The sequence below is a fragment of the Xiphophorus maculatus genome, chromosome 10 (assembly GCF_002775205.1).
Source record: "Xiphophorus maculatus strain JP 163 A chromosome 10, X_maculatus-5.0-male, whole genome shotgun sequence".
Lineage (NCBI taxonomy): Eukaryota > Metazoa > Chordata > Actinopteri > Cyprinodontiformes > Poeciliidae > Xiphophorus > Xiphophorus maculatus.
In genome coordinates this window covers 23,892,128-23,907,292 of record NC_036452.1, presented here as the reverse complement: position 1 = coordinate 23,907,292, position 15,165 = coordinate 23,892,128, and the positions used below count along the sequence as shown (strand labels likewise).

The window sequence follows — 15,165 nt, the reverse complement described above, 5'->3', positions numbered from 1 at the left end:
CAAAACAGAGAAGTCTTTAAAGGAAACGAATGAATGGCCACCACAATTTAATCATAAACCGATGAACAATGAAGAAAGAACATTATTTTATTGCATTGTGGTTATTATTCAGTTTACTTTAGAAATGTGAAATGAAAATAAAGATACAATCTCTGTCAAATAAAATAAGGTCAATATTTGTAATATAGGTCAATATAATATTTCTCTGAAGAACAATGTTTCATGGCTAATGGACCACTTCATGTAACCTTTTTTTTAAAGTGAACTGATTCTGTTCATTCAACAATACTGCCTGACTTCTTTTCAAAAATATTAGATGAACTTCAATATATCTAACATATATAATAAACAATATATACAAAAGAAAATGCCTCAACCCTTTTCCTTCAAGTAAACTAAGTCTCATAACAGTGCGTCTGAGGAATCAAACACAAATTTCCCAAACTTTTTCAAGCACAGCAGCACAGGGTACAAAAACCCTTAAGCAAAACAAGAAAATGGCTGGACAAACGGTGTTGCACTTGTAGGGAAGGCTCCACATTGGGGTTATACACGGGACAAACATTCTTGCTCCTCCTGTTATACAACCTGGACCAATGGAAAAGAGTGCTTAGTTAAAGCTGAAGCACAGGAGGCATAATGTCATCATTTTCAACAAATGCAATGTTTATGTAGCAAAAAAAATAATGCCTTTATGTATCTGTTTGGCCTCAGAGGAGCTCATCTTCTACACCGTCATCCACACTTCCTGAGACTGAAGCAGCTTCTGAGGGATAAAAGACAAACATGTCAGAAGTCACATCCCACTAGAAAGAGCCTGTCTGCCTGTGACATGACTGAAGCTGAAATGCAGGTTTTCCGCCTAATGAGTACCATCAAACAGCTAAAAACTGCACCTGGAGGATTTCCCACCTAACAAGACAAACAGCACTCATCAATTACACACCTTTGAGGGTATTTAGAAAAAATACATTTTCATATTTCCCCAGATTTAAGTTTTTAGGGTTTTGTCCTCATGTGGTAACTTAGAACCTGCTTGAAAAATATTCTCCAAGAAATAAGAAAAATTAACCACAATGCAAGTTTTCATCTCAAACATAGCAAGTAATCACTGAACACAGCTAGATTTTGTGTTTCAGTGATAAACATAGGATTTATTCTGAATACTATATGAGCTGTTTGCAGACTCTGGTTAGTGTATTTTGGTGTGTGTGTGTATAAATATATACATACACCCCTCTTCACACCTACCGCCAGTTTTTCCACTCACCTGACAAACTGATACATGACAGACTGAGCTCTGAAGTTGCTCCTATTACATCATCCTGCAAGGAGACAACAAATCCACTTGAAGATGTTTTCAAGTAGTCAGGTTTAAAACAAATGTAATGTAAGTTCATGTTGGGCCATGAAGCCCAAAACTGATATAGGAGTGAAAAAAACAACAAAAAAACCATGCCAGTTCTTGTAAAACCTCTGGATACATTTAAGTTTAATTCACACTTTGTTTAAAAGACTCACCAACATCCTTTGCAAACAGCCTAGATTGTCTCCTTCTACCTTCTCATTAAATGTTTCCTGGAAGCTGACAGCATGGCCCAGCCGTATGAGCTCCTCACCGATATCCACAGCCTAAATAAAACAGATTTAATATTTTGTTTAAATACATGTTTCAACAAAAAAGAAGTCCACATCTTGGTCATTTCACCCTTTCATATTTATTACCTTTCGTTTTTAGTCTTAAAGTACTGTTGTTTTCCTTTGTGAAACAGTGCCGTCAACTGTGGAATATTTTCACAGATACAACTATCATCTACGTGTATTATGTTATATTTATTCACCTACTTTGACAAAAGTAAAAGTAGTCTTTTAACTAAGGAAATGTGCTCCTCTGACTAATCATTACAGCAATATTTAGTTTGTTAAAATTAAGACCCTATTCAAAAACTTTGAAATCAAATTTATATATTTGATCTATTCCTCTCCATTCCTACTTCCGGGTCTCATGATTCAATAAAAATATGTTCTTTTGAGTATCTGGTTGTTGAGGTGAAGGGACATGTTTTAAGTGGCTCACTTAAAATGCTTGGTTTGACTCAACATGTTGAAACAGTCAATACACAAATTGGGGTATACTGTGTATTTGATCATCAGTAAAGGTTTTTGTAACTGATGTCGACCTATCTGACCATTTTTTTGGTATCTTTCAAAACATCATTTCTACTGACTCATTGAACCAAAGAGCTGTCTCAGTGTTTTTTCCCACTGTCTCAGTGGGAATAGGTTTTTTAATACTCATTAACTCCGTAAATGAGTAGATAGATAACTTCCATCCTAAAATTTCAAATATCATAGATTCCTTTGCTCCCATTAAGTGACAGTTGTCTCTGGTAGGAAGAAATCATGTAAAACACGGTGAATAGCCCTCTTGCTATAATGTGATGTCAAAATAAACTTGCCTTGATTTTGTGAATTATAATAACCTAACTTAAAGCAGCCTAAGCAAGATGAGTAACTTAATACGTTACTTACCTAATAAGTTGCATCTAACTAATTCGGTTAGCTCCTATAGTCATGAAAACATTAAGCCACTTTGCTACATCTTCAGTTCTTAAAAAAGAGCATTTTTGTTTATCTTCATAATTCATGAAAATAAACTAACAACAAAGAAAAATAACTTATTTAGCAACATTGGTGCAACAGAGCTAAATGGCAATGCGTAGGTCTGAAATACATGAACAAATTCACAAATGGATGAACTGGCCTGGATAAATACAGCATAAAAACGAACTAACCTTTCCTTTGCTGTTGTCATAGAGCTTAACACTGGGCCAGGACGAGAGTTCGGAGTGGGAGTAACTGCAGAGTTTGGCCTGTAGGGGTCTCCAGTTAGCACAATATGTCAACTGTTCAAATATGTCCAGAGCTGCTTCAGTCCAAAACTCTCCTGAATGAAAAAACAGAAACATGTCTGTAGACACAGCATCTGAAAAATACAGGCACATCTGTAGTCAATGTAAAAGAAAATAACAAGAAGCTTCTAATTGCTTTTTTAATATTTAAACCTTATACATTGTGTGAGAAGAGACAATCTTTTGTTCTGTCCGACATAAAACCGACCAGTTTTAGCTTAGTTAGGATTATCTACACTAAACTTGCTACATTCCTGAGGTCTAGATATGTAGATTCCTACATATTTGAAGAATTTTTATAATTTTTTAAAAAAGTCATAAGTTTGATATGTTCTAAGGTGACTATGGCTGCCAAAAATCGGAGAAAACCCAGACAATGTCATGGCTTTGCAAGATTCTGCTACTTTAATTCACAACTTCTGAGTCAAATGGAGGTCTTCTTGTGGATGGATGAAGGAAACATTGAAAAAACTGCCCAACACATCAGGCAGGAAGTAAAAGTTTCGACACAAATGGGTCTTTAAAATAAACAGTGACCTTCAGCATTCCACCAGATTACCAACGAAGTGGCTTACGAACAACAAAGGCCCAACATTTGACCTAAATATTACAATTTAAAAAGGTAAATCTACCAAATACTGATGAAACATATGGAAACTTTGAAATATGAAGATACTTTTTTTTTTAAACTTCTCTAAAAATGTTTTCTCTGATTCTTTCATTTAGGAAATAAAAATATGTTGGTTATCCTAACTGAAGATAGTCTGAATTGATGTCAGACAAAAAGGTTATGAGTCTTTTCATACAATGTACATAGAAATCTGGCTTCAACTGCATGTCTGTGAATGTAATTCTAATTGGGCTGAATATTTTACCTTTTGGCCTCACTCCTGCTAAGCTGCACTCAATAGCTTGGAATGGTAAGCTGAGGAAGTCGCTCCTGGAATTTTAGTGGAGCAAAAGCAAGAAGCTGTTATTAAGTTTTGAAGCAGGTGCTGCATGCGAATGTGTTCTTGGCAGCAGCTGTGGAGCACAGGACAAAAACTTGGCTGAGTTAAAGCGCCCTGCAGGAAAGTGGAGACATGAAAGTTCACTGCACTTCAATAAAATCCATTTCTCTCACACAACAACAAATGATGCTCCAGATGTAAAGAGGCAATCTTATGCATTTTCCACAAAGTGCCAATTTATAGCACAATCAAGTAACCAAGTTATCTTCAACTGTTAGAAACAATTATGTATGTATCAAATATGACTTAAAAGAAATGTGACTTTGTAATTTAACACCTGGAAATTGGCCCTCTGTCTGAAACTGCCTTCAGGAAGTCATCACAACATGGCTCCTCTATGAACCCTTTAACAATGTTTTTACCAGCGTTGTTCTGAGAAGTAGCTTTTGTAATGAGCTCAACAAATGTGCAGTACCACCAGGTGTTTGCTAATTGCTGCTAGTCTGAAGGAGCCGAGTGGGGGAGCTGCGAGGGAGGACTGCTCTGTGAGGTGGTGGCTTGGAAACTGCAGCTCTGATGTGGAGCTCAAAGATGGCTCTATGTCCAACCAGGTGTTTCGCAGAGCTGAATGGTTGCCAGGGAGATTAAAGGATTACGAAAGAATCAAGACAATCCTTTTGATGAAGGAATAATATTATTATTTGATGGAAAGCTCCAAAAAGTTGACTTTGCATAATACTGCCCCTTTCAGATAATTATGACATCCCCTGAGGTTCTTGTAGCAAACCCGAACAGATTATAATGCTTTCCATTTCTGAGACTACAATGACAAACAAATCAATAGTCTGGTCACAGATTCATGGACAAAGTAAGTCATTGGTTGACATTTCATTTGGAATGAAATGTTAATGACAATGATGCTGCTACAGCGTCCTGAAAGTCCTGAAGTTGTTAAATGGAAACTGCAGCTCCACATCTTTGGGAAGAAGCAAAATATTGTTTAAACAATGTTCACATGATGTACTCATCAAAACTGCAACTTATGTTGCAGTTTTAAGTTTCAGCATCAAGGGAAAAAAGACCAATTCTTCATTAACTCACCTGCCTTTAAGCTCAGTGTCAAAAAATTATTGCCAGAAGAAAGTGAACCAATTATGTTGGATTTTTTAAGAACAGATTTTCATATGTAGCTGGCCAAACATGCAATTTCAGCTTTGTGTATTTTTCATTATTAAAATCTATTTGTCCTTTACTTGAGCTCCTAACATTGCAAACATCTCACTGACAGGTCCTGCAGGCCTGATAGCTTCCTGAGGTAACTACTCTTAAGTAAAAGGTTCCTCTTTTGCAGATTAATTTCTTTATTGTGTGGATGCCAATCACAGATTAAGGCTGATCACTCTGATTGTACTGTTGCAAAGCTGATCAAACTGGGATCTCTAAATGCATATTTGCACAATCTTTTGTGACAATTACATGGAAACTAGAGTCAAAAATGCAGCAATAACACAATATTATTATGTTGATTTGTATTTCAGTAAAACAAATCTTTAATCTTCCATTCTAATTGATTTAGTAAGAACAGTGGGAAGACAATTGTTGTAGTTGGTCAGAGTGTTGGCAGGATGCTCCACTCCTCAAAGATTTTTTCCAAACCATCAAAACTGTCTCTTGGCAACTCAAGTATTAGTAAGGGGGTTAAATTCAGCTGGGAATCAAATCATGTTTGTTCCCTCTAGAGATAAGTCCACCTTACAATCATGGCATCTCTTACCTGAGGGGGCGCAAACTGTCCCTGGAAAGCTCCCCGTTGTCCCCGAAGTCTACATAGTAAAGATCCACCAGTCCAGATCCCAGAAACCCCAGCACCCTGGCCCTGTTCCATGTGTTGTAGTCTCGATACGGAGCAGCCACAATGTCTCCAACCAAAATGCTATCCATCCGCTGCTCCTGCAGACCCACAACACCAGCTGCATCAACGTTTATTTAACAAATGTATGTAGACAGTTCTGGTGTTCCAGGCCCTTCTAGACCTCAGCTGTATAAAATCTGGTCCCTTAGGCATGAAGACTTCTAGAAACATTTATGAAAGAATGCCTCAATTTAGGAGCTCAGTTAGCCAGTTAGTTCAGTGGTTAAAGTTTCTCACTAGTAAATATTCTAATCAGTGATAGGAAAACAATGTGTACAGCAAGCAGTCACAAAGTAGTGGGTCGGGTTGGGCCGACGTTGGAAGGGTCCCTGAAGAGACTAATCATGCTCCTCTGTCTTACATCAGGTGGATGGAAGACAAAGTAAATGCACATCTGACTAAATTGTGTTAAAGGGAAAAGATAATGCAATTTTATTTCACCCTTTCACACATTTTGTTGTGTACTTTAAGGAAGGTTCTATTTGGTGTCTCCCAGTGCTGCGTTTTCAGTTTTTTTCTATTTCCTTCCATTTTTTGAACTATTATGTCACAGTATTTGCTCCGGAACTTCAAAACAAGGTCATGGACTTCCAGCTAACCAATTTGTTTTGTATTTCTCACAGCAATTTTGTAATCCAAACTCCAAGATGCTGAAGCTACAAGTGGATGAGTTAAACCGTAAGTCAATTTAACATACCCCCACCATCAGAGAGTCTTCAAAGTGCAGGTTAAATAGTACTTTTTCTTGATCTTATTGAGTTTTTTTCTGACTATGGAAATGACAGACACAGCAAAGCAGTAAGCTGCAAACTTTATTTTACAAATAAATTTATTATGTTATAATGTCCTGCTCCTTGTTTTCACAGCAGTAGCATTTTGCTGTCTGCTAGTGTAGTGAACCTTCAAAATACACTAAAAAACATGAATGGGAACATGGCTAGAACTGCTAAGAAGCTAATGTCAACAGTACACCATCATTTGTTAACAAATGATGCTTCTTCAATGAACTGCTAGCTTTACCTTTGACCCATAAAGTGTGACATGATTAACTCCGCACATGTACTTACTGTGGGGTTTTCATTTGTGTAGAAGTTGTTCATCTCCTCTGTCAGCTTGTCCAGCTGGAGGGAGCGAACGCCCAGAATCTGGATCCAGAAGTGGTTTGGGTTTTCCGATGCAGACACATAAACCTCTAAGTGTTCATCAGGCTGGAAGCTCAGGTCTGGACTGGGAACTGGGGCACACAGAAGACGTCAAAATCCTTTGTGTCAAACAACTGGAGTCGAATCAAAATTAATACAGGTAGAGTTGCTGAGACATGATTAAAGTGAGCTGACTTTCAAACTTGGACACTTCAGAGAGTGTATCTGTGGACACGCTGCTCTCCTCTTCCTGCTCATCTGTGCCTTTCAGCCCCTTCATCTCAAGAAGTAGACATTCAGTCGTGGCTTCTTTGGACTGATCAAGTCCATTCTTCTCCGTGTAGGAGACAGGGCCGTTGTTGTTCAGACCAACGAGGCATTTGGGTTCCATGCAGCAGGGATCTGGATTCACGACTTTATGTCCACGTTTCTGGCGAAGGGCAGATGACTGCGAGATCTTTGACCTCACCACTGCATCCGCTCCAACTCTTTCTAGAATCATCTCCTGCAAGTAAAAAAAATGGCAGTGAGTCTAACTCTAAATAAAGAGTTGAATTTATAAAATCCAAATGAGTTGTTCACCTTGGCCTGCTTGACCTCCTGTTTACTCCCGGTGATGGTCACACTCCCCTTTTCTCCAGGGCTGTGCTTTTTCTTTCTGGAACAAACTATTCTAGCTCCTGTGCTTCTTGTGATTAGTTTCAAACACTCACCACCACGTCCTGTAACACACAAATAGATACACACACACGCACACAAACACGACTACTAGTTGCAAAATATTCAATAAAAGAAGGCAGATTTAACCTGTAGGATTTCTTGAGTTTTCATACTCAGCCCATTATTGTTTGCATTTTCTATACTACACCCAGCAATATTATTGAGACTTTCAATAAACTCTTAGCAGTTTTATGTCAGTGACAGTCCGCTGTACCTGTTTCTTAAACCACATCAGTTCAAAAACTTATTGTATTGATCGTGTTGTTATTGTATTGACTAACTCAGACAAAAAAATGGGGGCCTACTAGTCATCTTTTTTTTATTCTAGTAAAACAGAAACAATAAATGCAGCCCTACCTAAAACACACTTTCATAACAGCCACATCTACAAACTCCAGCAACAATATGATAAATGCTCACAAAGATGATTCACCAAATTTAGCCACTAGCTAATTTCCTGCTGTACACTTACTGCACTGTGGCACACTTGCTGTACATATATTTACATATACATACTGTATCTGCATTTTTTTGAATCTTTGCAAGGACTGCTCTAAGCTGCTTTTTATATTGACAGCATGTTATATTTTATTTTTATTTTGTCTACAATTGCTACTCAGTGGTGGTTGTTGTGTGTCTTGTCTCTATGCTGCTGTAACTGCGAAATAATTTCCCTGCTGGGATGAATAAAGTAATTCTATTCTATTCTATTCTATTCTATTCTATTCTATTCTATTCCCAACAGCAGACCATGGAAATCTGGTTACCCAAAGTCTCATCAGTAAAGGAAAAAAGGTCCTAGGGAAAACAAGTTGACTCTATAAATGAGAGTACCTATAACACGTCCAAAGGCGTTCTGAGGAACCTCTAAAACCTCCACTGTTGGCTCACAGTCTGTAGCCAGGTTCTCCAGGACACAGCGGGCCAACAGGACCTGCTCCTTTGAGCCCTGCATCTGGACACACACAGCGGCCTTCTGGCCAGTTTCCTCTAAGTATGATGCAACTCTCACATGAGCTCCAGACTTCTGGGTCACCTAAACAAACAGAAACAGAAAGAGGCAGGAGCTTACCGAGAAGGATGAACCACTGTGTCCTTGAGACATGTACCAGATAAAGGGTAAAACATGATGACTGTGTTGTTCAGTTTTGAGAAAATAACAGGCCGAGGCCCTGTCCACGGAGACGATTTTAGGTGTATCCACAAAATGTTTTGTGCTGTTTAGGCTGAGCATCCACATGGACTCAGCGTCTTAGGAGACCAGAAATGATCATTTATGAAATCATTGCAGTTTTATGCCATTCTGCAATGGCGGTTTCATGTTTCCTGGTGGCCAGGTCTTTTTTTTTTTTAAACATTGATGTTGACGTTGCATCTAAATCTCTAACACTTTCACAAATAACAAATATGGTGCAGTTTTGGCCATGTTACATCACCACCTACTACATTGTTGTTGTGTGGTGCTGCATCCTGTCATGTGGACACACATCGTTTTTCTTAACCGTTTACAAAGATATTCCGTGCTTGTCTCTGTGTGGAGAGGGTATAAATCTATTCTGGTGCTGGTAATGAAAATGAGTGTAAACAGCTCTGCTCAGGTTTGAATCAAGACTCCAAAATAGAATTTAGATCAGGCCTAAAAAATTTAACTTGACCCAGTCAGAGCCTGCAGTCATTGTGTTCGAGTCCAGTCCAATCCAATCCAACTAATTAACCTTTAATTATAGGCTGGACGCCAAAGTAAACCTGACATATTTTAATTACAATTTTATTACTTTCATTTTTAGACAACCATTTGAGTAAGCAACTCCTGTTAATAGCTTTTGTTTAACATCTTCCAGCTCTATCTTGTCGCTTGTCGTCACTGCAGGGTGAGTCAGGTGCAAATCATCAAGGATGTGTTGCACCTGACTCACTCTGCGGTGATAGAATCACTCTGCAGAGCAGAGTGTGCAAGCAGCGCACTGCGCTTGTTATAGTGTGACCAACTTCTCCACCCTACCTACTTTCTTTACTTCCTGATCAAAGTAAACTACCTAGGCCTCTACTTACACTATAATAAGTAGACTCCTTAAAGGCAAAATAAGATGAACGAAGGTGTGAACTACTTACCACATCCAGAAATGTAGCATGGCCTCTGGAGATGTTTCTATACACTTCAATAGGAAGAATCATTTTGAACTCCTCAGCGTCAGGCTCCTGACCTGTCAGGAGATCAGAGAATGAAAAATACACTTAGTGGTTGATTATCTATTCATTCATATGCGTTTGTTTTATAACAGCACCAACTTACCGCTGCTGGCGTTGCTGATGTGGCGATAAACAATGTAGCCTATCGTAGCTCCAACAGACAGGCCTGCAGCCAGAGCTACCATTTTCCCTCTGGGTCCGTCCTTCACAGCATCCATGACGTAGCGCACACTCAGCGGGATGCTACACCTGAGACAGCACACAAGGGCATTAACAGCTCTCTGCTGTCCAGCACTTCTCATGGCATGTTCACGTTAGGGGTGCACCGACTGCAATTTTCTGGCCAATCACCGATCTTTAAAACGTCTGACCTGCAGGTTGCGGTTTTGGCTGACACCAACTTTTTTTAATAACTGACACTGTCTGGCATAAAAAGGTCACAATCCACCTAGGGATGCACGATATTTTCAGCATGGTATTGGTATCGGCTGATATTAGCTGTAAACTTTTATATCTGGCATCGGTGATTCCATCAAAATAACTCACAGATATAAAAGGTGTTGTGACTAACCAGTGACAATAATGCCTGCAGCACAGCACAACTTCAAATTTGCACTGTTTGAGTGTTGTCATTGTCATGTGTAAATTTGACACTAAACATAATGCAAGTTGAAAGTCATTTTAGCCTCCTTTTTAGCATTTGCATTTGGTAGCAGGCTAAATTGACAAAGAAGATGCAGTATTTTAATTCCACAGTAGAGAAAGCCATATAGTTTCAGTAAGTAGGTATAGGAAAAAAATATCTGTATTGATATTGGTTATTGGCCAAATGAGTTTTAGTGCATCGGCATATCAGATATCGACCAAAATCTAATATCATGCATCCCTAAATCCACTTTCAATGTTCCAATCTTAGTTTACTGAAAAACACAAAATAGTATCCATGAAGCAATATAAACTTGCTTTAATCCCACCAGGATTGAAACGTTTAATCAGAATCATCGTAATGATTCGTTGATTGAAATAATTGTCAGCTAATTTAGTAATTGCCATTTGCTAAAAGAACAACACACTTGGAGCAGTAAGTCAAATTTGTTAAAATATATATATTGCATTTAAGTAAAAAAAAAAAAAACACATGGCTGATGTAGCTTCACTTGGTTCAAGTTCTGTAAAAGAAAAATCTTTTGCTATCCAATTATTAATTGGTTAAGTCCAAAAATAAAAATAATCAAAAAATACTAAATTTTTTGATGGTCCAAAAAATCATCACCAGATCAGTCTATGCAGTACCAATGTTAAGACAAGCAGAAAAGACTGAGTTTTCACATGTTGTGACGGCCTCATCTTTTCCTACAAATGATCAAACATTCACTAAATGAAAGGCTGTTATTGCATTTTAGGCAATAACATGTTTATTTTCTTATTTGAAAAATCAACTGAAATATTTGGTTATTTGCATTTTTTAAAGTATTTCTAATATTATGTGTTAGAAATACGTTTTAATTTTAGCCTGATTAATCAATGAATCGTCAAAATAATCAATTACTAAAACAATTGTTAGTTGCAGCCCTAACCTGCAAATGATGTAGTGCTCTCCAATATAAATAAAAAGCTTAGCATTTCTGCGCAAACTACTAAATTAAGTAAACTAAAAAAAAAAAAATGACTTGGGCCTATTTTTTGCACAACAGGTTAGACTGCAGGCCTGTTTTGAGCATCTTACCAAATACAGTATAAAGTGCACAGCATTATTTTGCTACACAAATCACAATGTTTGAGGTCAGATGAGGACACTAAATATAGCAACGAAGTCTCCATGTTGGCAACGGTGGGGTGATTATTGTTAAACGCACACGTGCAAACGTGACCTGGTGGACGGGGAGCGGGGGAATATCTGTCAGTCAGCGGAACAAAGAGCAAAAGAGGACACTGGCTGATTTTTAGACCTTTGCAGAAATAGTAGAGATCAGTAGATAAGATCGACTTCACATTCATAAATTGAGGAAAGCATGGCCAATCTATCGGTGCATCCCTAATTCAGGTTTTCTTATTAAAAACATCAAATGTGTTTCAGTGTTAGTTGGGGTCAAGGGAAGTCTTTAGCGTTTGTCTTTGATGAACAGCTCTGCAGCAGTCATGCAGCAAAGAAACAAAAGCAGCAGCAAGCCTGAATTCAAGCAGATCCAGTATGGAACAATGTCACAAACTAAACACTGCTGTTCATTTTACTCTCAGCAAGACTTCACTTCAGGAAACATTTAATATTACTAAGGTGTCCATTTTCACTTCATCACAATCTGTTAAAAAAGATACAAACTGAGCACAAACAATCACAAGCAATACAACATCCTCTAATTTAACAATTAGCTTCTGTGGTACACACACACACACACATACACACACCACACTGCTTGTAGCCAAGTCAATAACTACAGCCCTCCTGACCTTGACTGCTGCATGAAAAGCACCAAAAGCTGCTACAGGTTCATGCTGTTCACTTTATTCAGTCAGACATTCCAACAGTTCGCTCCATGCATTGTGTGTGTTTTTTCTAAATAATGCTTTAGACTGAGCAAAGTGAGATGAGGAGCCAACACTTAGAGCAGAGAGGGGTAATGAATGACTCCAGATCACACAGCACCACCATGCACAAAGGCCTGTCTCACTTGGAGAGGAGGACTTGGGAGCTGTAGCTGACAAACACGCGGGACTTGGACACGCCAACGTTCATCTCAGAAGAATTCGGACAAAAAGAGTGTCTGCAACTCCAGCGTTTCTTTGTCATTTAAGATCAGAAGCAGTGACAGACAGGCAGAAGGAGAACAACATTTAACTAAATGGCAGCAGCTGAGCCTGGACACCAAGCAATAAATACTGGATCACTATCTATGAAGGAGGCTCAATTAAATCAAAGTAACAAAATAAATCACACAAAAGTGTCTGATTTCCGAGTTAAGGCTTTGTGGTTTGGAAAAAAATTTAATTACACCGTCATCTTACATTGAATAAATTAAGAGTAGATACGTCTCATTTGTCAGTTTAAAATGTTTTTTGAAAATAAGTAGGTCAGTAGGTATGTAATCTCACATTTCTGTTTTTAAAAATACTTTTTATTGGTCTGATGTAATATTCTAACTTTAAATGTCATGTTTTCATAAGTTGTTAGCAGAAAATCATTATGATTAAGACAAAACACCCATGTGTAATTCATCTATATAATTTGTTTCACTTAATAATAAAGTTGCTGAAATAAATTGACTTTTCAATCATATTCTAATTTATAGCATGGGTCTGTAGATACAGGAAAGAACTTGTGGAGACACCCAGGAAAAGTTGATTTTCTATTACATACAGAGCCTATGAAAAGTAATCACTTCCTTTGATATTTTACTATTTTGTTACACTTAGAAATCAATAATGATCAACATAATTTGGCTTTCACAATAAAAAAGATCCTTCATTCCAAAGTGAAAACTGATTTCTACAAAATAATGAAGATTCATGTATTTAACATAACTGGCAGAAGAAGTACTCTCCCCACCACTTTAAAGTGACTGACCTAATTCAACAGAGGTCCTGCCAACTGGTACTAGTGGTCCCACACTGAGTGGACTGGAGTTCAGCTGAGTGCAGTGAGTTTGTCTCCAGTGATTGTAGTATAAAGACGGCTGTGTCTGGAAAGTTCATCAGTATTTCTGGCATGAAAACTAAAGAACACGCCCAACCAATCAGAGAAAGGTTTATTGAAAGGTAGAAGTCAGGGGATGGACACAAAAAAATTCTAAAGGTCCTAAACATCCCCTGGAGTTCCATTAAATCATTCATCAAAAAGTGGAAGGAAAATGCAACATGAGTAATGCGACATCACAATCTGAGATCAGGAAGAACAAACTCAGTCACCATGACAACACTAAAGGAGTTACAATCTTCAGCAGCTGAGAAGAAGAGACTCTCCAGACAATAACTGTTGCCATGGTTCTCCATCCTTGTAAACTTCTGAATATGAATTTTGTTGTAAGTCAGATGAGCTGAAAGTTTTCCAGATTGTGGTGTTATCCTGGGTATCTGCAGGTTTTGACCAAAACTCATTGACACCACAAATTTCTTCTTATCCCATCTAAAATGTTTTACCATGAACTCTAACAAGGTCATTGAAGTTTCTGAAGCTTATTTCCTCCTTCACAGCATTCATGAAGTTGTTTCCATTGGTTTCTATCCCATGTGTGCAGCTGTGAATTTACCTTAGCTACAATGAAACAACTCTCCCTGTGCATGGTGGGTTCTCTCCAGGTACTCCGGGGACCACCAAGCTCCCAAAGAATGCAGGAAAATATTTTTTCCCCCAAAAAATAAAAAGTCATGCCATAGAGGGTTAATATTTAACTATTGCTCCAAAGTCTGGGACTGTCACACTGATTCAGTTTTGATCTTTTGTTTCTTTCAAAGTAGTTAAAAATCTCCAGAACATTTTTTTCTACTCCATGAATACAAACTGGTAAAAAATACTTAACTGATCGGTAAACCTGAAATTTCAAAGAGTTTTTAAATGAAAAAAAGAAAAAGAAAAACAGTTTGAATGGCAGTTATTGCTACAGGTTGCTCTTTTTAGCTTAAGGTGAATAATAAGGGCTAAAAGTTAAACAGCTCCCCGTCATGTCTGAGAGATTTGACGTTTTAGCTGACGCATTGCTGCGACTTCCTTTAAGAATTTGCCGTCCAGTCCACGCTAAACTCTGGGACTCTGTTACCGAAGAGTATCTGTGACATTTGAGTGAACTAAAAGGTCACTAAACCGCTTTCCGGCTAAATGAGGACCCTGGTCCTGACGATGAGCCAGAAAACCCTCAACACTTTCTCCACTCAGCTAGTCAAATAAGCTAATATTAGCTAGGTTTAGTAGCTGCTAAGTGAGAGATACAGGTCAGTTAAGCACACAGTCCCAGTAAAACACTCAACAGTACTGCTTATTTTTGCGGCCTAATATCCTCTACAATAATTACAAATGAACATGTTTTAATAAATGACACTTACAGACGTCTGCAGCAGCCTATCTCCTGGTTGTATCAACACCGGCTGTTACAGTCATCAAGTTACCCAGAGAGCTCGCAGTAAACCGGAAACTGAACTTTCTTTCAACCTTCAAACAAAATCACTCCAGTAGGAGTGACTGAGCACAACGGCGTGGCAAACAACGCGACGCGCAGTGTTTCATGTATACAATCATTTTCTACATATATGAGTCACATACATGGCCTCGACGTCACTTAAAACTCTTATTTCGAAGAGTTAACCGGAAGCGTTGAGCTGCTCACGTCAGCGTTGGGTGCAACCCAACC

General features: G+C 38.2%; 1 protein-coding gene across 2 annotated transcripts; it reads right to left on the bottom strand.

Moving 5' to 3' along the window:
• Window positions 1-94: 94 nt before the first annotated feature.
• tdrkh (tudor and KH domain containing) lies at window positions 95-15,003 on the bottom strand. 2 transcript variants are annotated; one of them, XM_005811695.3, is made up of 15 exons: window positions 14,861-15,003; window positions 12,496-12,605; window positions 9,930-10,075; window positions 9,749-9,840; window positions 8,471-8,672; window positions 7,499-7,638; window positions 7,112-7,421; window positions 6,842-7,008; window positions 5,637-5,812; window positions 3,788-3,852; window positions 2,796-2,947; window positions 1,522-1,632; window positions 1,271-1,325; window positions 691-766; window positions 95-588 (listed from the first exon to the last, which is right to left on the bottom strand). In XM_005811695.3, exons 2-14 carry the CDS (start codon window positions 12,558-12,560, stop codon window positions 711-713), a joined length of 1,737 nt encoding a protein of 578 aa, XP_005811752.1. In that variant the 5' UTR covers window positions 12,561-12,605; window positions 14,861-15,003; the 3' UTR covers window positions 95-588; window positions 691-710. The 2 variants fall into 2 exon arrangements, with proteins under 2 accessions (XP_005811752.1, XP_023196471.1); XM_023340703.1 differs by lacking the exon at window positions 12,496-12,605 and having other exon boundaries at window positions 97-588; window positions 14,861-14,938.
• Between the last annotated feature and the right edge of the window lie 162 nt (window positions 15,004-15,165).

Coding starts and splice junctions, on each gene's coding strand:
- tdrkh (XM_005811695.3), bottom strand. CDS start 12,560: ATGAACGTTGGCGTGTCCAAGTCCCGCGTGTTTGTCAGCTACAGCTCC. Junction 7,422..7,498: donor AGGAGGTCAAGCAGGCCAAG/GTGAACAACTCA, acceptor TTTTACTTGCAG/GAGATGATTCTAGAAAGAGT. Junction 3,853..5,636: donor GACAGTTTGCGCCCCCTCAG/GTAAGAGATGCC, acceptor CTAAAATTCCAG/GAGCGACTTCCTCAGCTTAC.